The 7241-nt window shown below is 41.4% G+C and overlaps 2 protein-coding genes across 2 annotated transcripts; one reads left to right on the top strand and one right to left on the bottom strand.

Annotated features, from left to right (window-relative positions):
• Positions 1 to 2143: 2143 nt before the first annotated feature.
• LOC109478548 lies at positions 2144 to 3069 on the top strand (the record flags this gene model as incomplete). Its single annotated transcript, XM_019780163.1, has 3 exons — positions 2144 to 2192; positions 2373 to 2465; positions 2844 to 3069. Coding segments are annotated over 3 exons (324 nt in total), but the record flags the coding sequence as incomplete, so codon positions are not given.
• Positions 3009 to 6701, bottom strand: LOC109478544 (protein-lysine methyltransferase METTL21B-like). The gene is made up of 6 exons (XM_019780160.1): positions 6368 to 6701; positions 5457 to 5719; positions 5060 to 5171; positions 4743 to 4837; positions 4081 to 4240; positions 3009 to 3612 (listed from the first exon to the last, which is right to left on the bottom strand). Exons 2-6 carry the CDS (start codon positions 5676 to 5678, stop codon positions 3479 to 3481), a joined length of 723 nt encoding a protein of 240 aa, XP_019635719.1. The 5' UTR covers positions 5679 to 5719; positions 6368 to 6701; the 3' UTR covers positions 3009 to 3478.
• Positions 6702 to 7241: the final 540 nt, after the last annotated feature.

Here is a 7241-nt window from a genome sequence, read left to right as displayed (position 1 = left end):
AATCAAACTGTGTAGCAAAGGATACTAGAAATATAATCAAGCTCACCTCCGAGCGCACCTCCGGGGTTGACGTTCATAGTTAACGTTCCACCGATAGTTTTCCTTAAACAAAACAAAAATTGAAGTCGAGCTGAAGACCGAGTCAAGGCCGAGTATACTGATTAAAGAACAACGTGAGACTGAGCTTCGCTTCGCTTCCTCGGAAGACCAGGGCGCGGCCCAAGCGAGACACCCAGACCAGACGCAGCGTAAGACGCGACGGAAGTCTAGACGCTACGTCAAGACCAGGTTGGCGGTTTCTTGTCTTTGAGGGAGGGGGGGGGGTGTAGCTGTATCCTCCGCTCTTTATTCGGGCATAACTCGTTCTTTTGGGGAGAGGATTTTGGATACGTGTATCATACAACTACAAGTAAAGACTAGGCCAGTGTCCGATATATATTTTATGTGACTTTATTTTCCAAGGAGATGTAACTATAAGTTTGTTTTATCACAACATGACACAATTGGCCTGTTTAATACGCGGGTTTGGCTTCTTTGGAGGCACTGTTGCTTATGAAATAGTCCCGTATGTGTCGGACAACAATCTAAAACTAACAAAATACAACATAATAATGACAATCTACCGAACTCAGTAAGTAACCGATCTTCACGATTACAAAGCAAAGGGGAGCTCGTGGGAGTTGTCTTCAGCTGGATAGCTTTTCAAACTGTTCAAACTCAAATGAAAAAGAAGAAACTTTATTATGGGTTCACCACACCACGAAGTGGTGTGGTGAAACCATATTGCTTTTTCTGATGTTTCTTCTTCTCCTTCTCCTCCTGCCATATCTTTAAATGGATTCAGCTTCTTCATTTTAGGGCCTAAGGTCCTGAAATTTGGTATGGAGGTACAGTGGGCAAATACCCCTAGGTCGTTTTTAATTATTGTGATACAGGCTTTTAGAATGGTTTTATTTGAGTTTTTGGCTGTGTAATAGCTAATGTATTACTGTGTAAGTGTGCAGTGTTTACCACATTTGGACATGAGTCATCACAATGGCATGCAAGGCATCAACCAATAGGCATGCAGCTTTCCTCTATTCTCCTTGCTGATTGGCTGTTGGGATTTAACTGGCTTAACTTCATTTACACCTGCACAGAGCCATGCCATACTGACAGTATGTCTGTATTCAAGTGTTTTGGTAGGTATTTTAAGCTTTCCTGCTCCAGCATTGGAATGCGGGCTATGAACGCTTCTTTTTATCTTGAAAATCAACAGTTTGCATTATGCAATCCTAACCAATAATGTAGGGAATAGCTATCCAACTGTTGTAGTCTTAGTTGTATGTTACTTCATACTATAGTTATATCAATGTAAAGCATTGTTTTCCCTTGTGTTTCTCATTCTTTCCCTGCCATGTGGTAAAATGTGGTGAACCCATCGCTATATTTGCTCCAAAGCAAATATTGGCCTTTCTAGTTGTTTTTATAATACTAGTAGTCCTTATCGGGACTAAATTGTATCGATGTGATTAATTGGGATATAAACAACATGAAATGACAAATTATTCTGAAAAGTTTTTATCATAAGTTTTGTGATCATTTAGTAGAAATGTAGCTATCAGTATCTGGACGTCTTCTCCTTTTGGGGTGATTGTGGTAACTTTCAAAAGCCTGTTACTGCCAGCTTCATGCATGGATTTTGCTTCATGAGAGCATTTAGAAATTTATTTCTTAATTTTCTTTTGCACATTACATCTACTTACACAGATTCTTCAGAACTAATAGCTGTCTATAAGTATAACACCTTTTTTTTTTAAAATTTCTCTTGGATAGACACTGATGAAGCGATCACTAAAAATATCTGTCTCATATTTACAGCTTCCGGAGAATGTCTTGGTTCACAGATTTGGGCAACTTGCAGGCGTGTACTATAGTCATGACTCATAGAAACTGGAAGTGGTGGTGCAAAATAACACCGGGTTTAAAGCCATTGGATTATTTAAGCCCAATCATTAACATGCAGTGATGTGTTACTGTTGTTTGGCAATTCTTGGGATTCAGTTTTCATTGTTGTGTGTCTGCATGTGTTTGTGTGTATGTGCGCATGTGTGTTGTATGTTTGTGTATGTGTGTGTGTGCATGTGTGTGTTTGTGTGTGTAAAATAACTTCATCTTGGACTTCTTGGGAAACAGGTTAAACATAGAGGATGGTAAGCCACTACTGTTTACTGTTTCTGTTATTATTTTCGAGTAGCTATTACGGAATTTAATGAGGAAATTACTATTTCTTCACCAAGATTAAGTTAACTATTATTTTTGGTTATATGTGGTGTGATGGTATGTCAAAGCATGGTCAAAGGCTAGCTGTGTTTGTGTTTGTGAAATTACAGATACATATGATGCCACCTCCTGCTGTGGGGCATTCTGTGAGGGTCATGTGAAGTGTGACTGTCTGGAAGAACTTATCAGAGTTGTCAAACCAGGTAAGGCAAACTAAAGGCCACCATTTATAACAGTTTGTGTCATGTTAGGTGTGACATTGCCATGCCTTTCTATGTAGCCACAACATAAAAAAAAAGAATGAAACCATGGAATTAATTCATGACTTGTAGTCACAAGAATATTAATTCATGACAAAGTCTGCAGTATTTTTTGTGGTAAATTACACAGCCGTAGACTTTAAGATACTGTAATATGATATAGGATTTTGTTACTGATGCTTAATCAATGGTCACAGACTTTTTCACAGCTGTAATGTTAGAATCTATCTCTTATGAATTCCACACCCATGTATTGAATCAATCCATGGTCCCAGGAGATACCTTAACTCATGTATTATTACTGATTATGCCTCTGTTCAGGTGGTTTTGTGTGTGTTGGGATCCGGAAGTTCTTCCTCGAGACAGTAGAGGAGTATCACAAGCTTGAGCTGCTCATGGCTGACCTTCAGCGCAGGGGATTGTGGGAGCCCATCTCACGCACGGTTACCCAGGACTACTGCGAAGGCTACGATGGAGTTGTTTGTTTTTTTAAAGTAAACTGAGGAGGGTACAGGTGCAGTTGCATTCATGACCAAACGGTTTGTCCATCTTGTGCAGAACTAATAGAGGATGACTCGATGAGTGTCACTTTTTGATTTTATGTTTTTATTTTGATAATTTTGGGTGAACAGTATACAAGTCTGTCCCATCTATACCAGGATTTCTCTTGATGTCAAATTCATGTTGACTTGTGACAACCTATGCCATGAATATTTCATAGTACATGTATATGAAAAAAATAATGCTAGAAATTCTACTAGTAATGGTAAAAGCACATTCTCACCCATACCACATGGTCTTTTGCAAGGTAGATTACCTGTAGTCTCTAAGTATGTCTGTTGTTATATTGTTGTGTTTCTATGATTTGTTTCTGTACTTTGAGAGACTGAGAACACCTGTTGTATGACATATGTGACAAGGATCTGATTTCATTTCTATACATTGTACTCAGAGATTTATTTTGTTCTGGCCTCATACAGACGAACAGCCTTTCCCTGATTGGGCAGTTCGTGTTCTTTGACCACCTTGAACTCATTAGTGAACATGTTTAAAAACTTCAGGTCTCGGTCAGGAACCCGCAGGTGAAAACCTATGGGAGAGAAAAAAGATGACTTCATTATCACATATCTTCACAGTGTTATCAAAGCATCAAGAAGAGTACAAAAAATTCTACCGTTCTTTTTTTTTAATGATTGGTTTCCTTGGTTACAACTTGCATGCACAAAAACAAATGCGATTTCCAGTACACTGTATTTATTGTGCAATAAAGTTTCATTCTTTGCACTCAAAAAATACTAGTTTATGACTACTATTGTACATGTATCACCTCATAGGCTAGCAGCCATTTGTGTGAGTAAACGAATGTTTTGAAAAAAATGTTTACAAGAATGCAAAAAACAACATTGATGCCTAAACACCAGAATAATGCTTTTTTCAGAGAGACTAGTGGGTATTTGCTTTTCAGATCAACCATTTCAAAATAGTCTAAACTTGCTGAGCAGTAGGAAAACATAAGCTATTTTTCTGGATGACAAAAATGGCTGTGGGTAAAGCGTACCCAGCAGGATGGTTGTGTCCGCATCGCTCAGGTATTTTATTGTCTGAATCAATCCTTCAAAAACATCAGCGTCATAGACCAGGTCACTCCCGATGACGTAGTCATAGTGTGCTGCCTTGGGGAACGAATGCAGATCCACGCCCCACGCTAGAGGGCACACCTAACCGGGAACATAAACTTATTTGTTTCAAGATTAGAAAATATACTTTTAACGTTTATATGCAAACCATGAGTTATATGTGCTGCCAAACAAACAGACACTCATAATCTCACCATAGGCAAAGCTTAGAATTTTATCAACCATTTAACTTTCTTGTTCACATCAACATCCCAATGGATAGCTTCTGTAACAGTTTAATAGTGCGAGCCGATGAAACCATGTGTAGCAGTAAATGAATGATTTTGGTCCTATGTGTTTATGCTGTATCTTATTATAGAATAATACTGAGGGTAGACGCACACCATCTAATAGAAAAGAATAAAAGTAGCTAACTGCTGTCCAACAGAATGAACAAGTCTTGGTTGACTGTACTCAGTCATCAAGTTAAAATGTCCACTTTGGACGACCTGGCCGACACGTGACATCAGCTCATGTTCTTATACTACTAGAGAAATAAACACTGCAAGATTTCTGTGCCGTGCCACATTGGAGCGGTACCTACGGTGGGAGGATGCTTGACTCCCCGAGTGTTGATCGCCACGTTAGGTTCAAGGTTATAGATGATGTCAGGAAGGTCAGTCAAGGTCACATCAGCACCTAGAGTAGGCAAGAACACGTGATGTTTCCTCTGAGAAAAAAGTGGATGCGTCATGGAAAATTCAGCTGTTTTGTGACGGAAAAGGTTAACGGTAATCCTTGTAGATTAGTCGTTTCTGTCTCAGCCTACGACTAAATCCAATCGTACGACGTGTGACCAAGGAGGTTATCTGCCTGTTGCCTCCTATTGCATAACGGCATGGATGTAGTCAACACACTTACCCAGCAGACTGGTCACGATCCCGACCAGCCCGGTCCCAGAACCCAGTTCTATCACCTTCTTATCCTGCAGAGGGAAGATGCCGCTCTCCAGGTACTGACTGAACACCTCAGCCTGGAAAAGACATTCGCATACACAGTACTACGTTAAAGTTCTTCCCTCAACACACGGAGTATAGGGTTACACTCATCTCCGCTTCCTAATAGTCATTGGGCCACACAGCTGTGTAAACGGTAGTACTACGTTCAACTTCGGCCATATTCTTTCATGGCCATTACTGCAATGCATTAGTGGCAGATGATGATCTGAAAAAATCTTATTTCACATGTCCCCGTTTCGATGATGTTGCAACTAAACTAAACAAGTCAAACACATCTCAATAAAATAAAAGCTATTCACCGTTGTCCACAGTTTGGTCCCAATGGCTGTCATGTCCCCAACATTCCTCTCCGTTATAACAATGTCCCTCCCAACGAAACGGAAATTCTGATCCCGAGACCTGTTCCGCATCATCTCATAAATACTCTCTCTCGTCCACACAACAGCATCTTCCCTCATTTCTCCGTCGGCTCCCTTCGGGGTATCTTCGGAAGACGCCGTGTCGTCGTTTCCGGTCGGCATTTTCCGGAGAAGAAAGTACTGTTCAGGTATTACCGGTTGGCCTAGACAGAAGACAGGTGAACTTCCACAACACTTAAACTAAGCAAGGTAATCAGAGTTCACCCCCGAAGGCGGATAAGTGCCCTCTGACAGAACATTCAGGAACAGCACTGCAGAAACGTGCACACAAGCATACACACACGCGCATGCACGCACACACACGCACCGTGACACACAGATACATCGGATGAAAGGCAAATAAGCATGTCTTTTTCGAAGCAGTTATCAGTAATATGATACACATGATCACGCATGCACATCACGGATACTACATCACATCACATCTACAGATATCCACAAGGGATGACCCTCTTCAGCCATCCGCTTTCTAAAATATCCTGACGTCTTCCGAACCGAGCGTCGTCCCTTATAGTAGTACATCCACCATATTATTGTCCTCTTTGACATTTGATCTAGTTTCAGAGAATCTGGGTCAAGGACAACATCTCCACGTAGAACAACTTCCGAACAAGGAATCCACCAGCGCCATACATAGTTGACCTCAGCAGCGAGCAAACAAAATTTGAATAGCCTTCGTAGTTATACAGTTGTATGTTATGCATTACCTAATCAATAGTACTCCAAGACGAAATTGTCGACTAACATCAACGTTAGATGAACATGAAAATAGATAATTGATTTGTACGTACAGTTATTTTCTGCAGATGCTATCAGACTGTGAAGGACGTGGGATCATCTGCTCTTCGACACCGTCTCTATGCTATACACGGCCAGAGGACGTGCTTATTTAGAGACCGGTCGTTGATGACAGGTTCTGGCGTGACGACGGGCACGGTGTAGTTTTTGAAACTTGCAAAGAGTAAACGAATATGTACAACAACTGCATTGTCTTACAGATACAGATACCAGTTCTACATCAAATATAAGTAAGTATGACAGGGAGAAGATGCTTCTAAATTATCATCAACTCAGTGCTGACGCTGTGAACCAGTTACTAGTATGGAGAGAGACACGCCCCAGCCTTTCCCAGAGGCTCCACATGGAGGGATCCCAGTAAATTTATGGGCGGGGGGGGGGTGAGTCAGCAACGCAGCTAATAAATTAATGAGGCCCGCCAAAGGTCAGTTCTTGCGAAAGGTCGATCTTGAAAACGAGAACCAACCTGCGCGTAACGTGTTTTAATGGGCTGGCTACGATTAACGGTGAATCTGTCGCTACGCCTCACGGACAGATACATGCAGACCCTCCTGCGAATTCCTACGCATCATCAGGAGTAAAAGACCCATCCCGCAGCTGTTATAATAACGTCAATAACGTCATCTCTGACTGATGATCGATGGAGGAAAAAGGACCATGTTTTCCTTAGCCTGGATGCAGGATTATATCCAGGGTATATACAGCCCAGGTAATCGGTTCGAGGCCGGCCAACTTGCCCCTTCCTTATACCATAACTTGAAAGCTCAGGGTGGTGGGGCTTGGAGGGTCTGTGGTATACTAAAGTTATTTCCTCCACGGTGGCCTTGCAGCCGAGAAACTGGCTGAGTAGGCCCTGGTCACAGTCTG

The sequence above is a fragment of the Branchiostoma belcheri genome, unplaced genomic scaffold (genome assembly GCF_001625305.1).
Source record: "Branchiostoma belcheri isolate BF01 breed outbred unplaced genomic scaffold, Haploidv18h27 scaffold44, whole genome shotgun sequence".
Classification (NCBI taxonomy): Eukaryota; Metazoa; Chordata; class Leptocardii; order Amphioxiformes; family Branchiostomatidae; genus Branchiostoma; species Branchiostoma belcheri.
The sequence above is the reverse complement of the archived record's forward strand: the minus strand, read 5'-3'. Positions and strand labels throughout refer to the sequence as shown.

What these genes read in the sequence shown, in the direction of transcription:
- LOC109478544 (XM_019780160.1), bottom strand. Translation starts at nt 5,678, where the DNA reads ATGCCGACCGGAAACGACGACACGGCGTCTTCCGAAGATACCCCGAAG. An exon ending in GATCGTGACCAGTCTGCTGG is followed by an intron (nt 4,838 to 5,059) that starts GTAAGTGTGTTG and finishes TGCCTACTCTAG; the next exon opens with GTGCTGATGTGACCTTGACT. An exon ending in GGACACAACCATCCTGCTGG is followed by an intron (nt 3,613 to 4,080) that starts GTACGCTTTACC and finishes TCTCTCCCATAG; the next exon opens with GTTTTCACCTGCGGGTTCCT.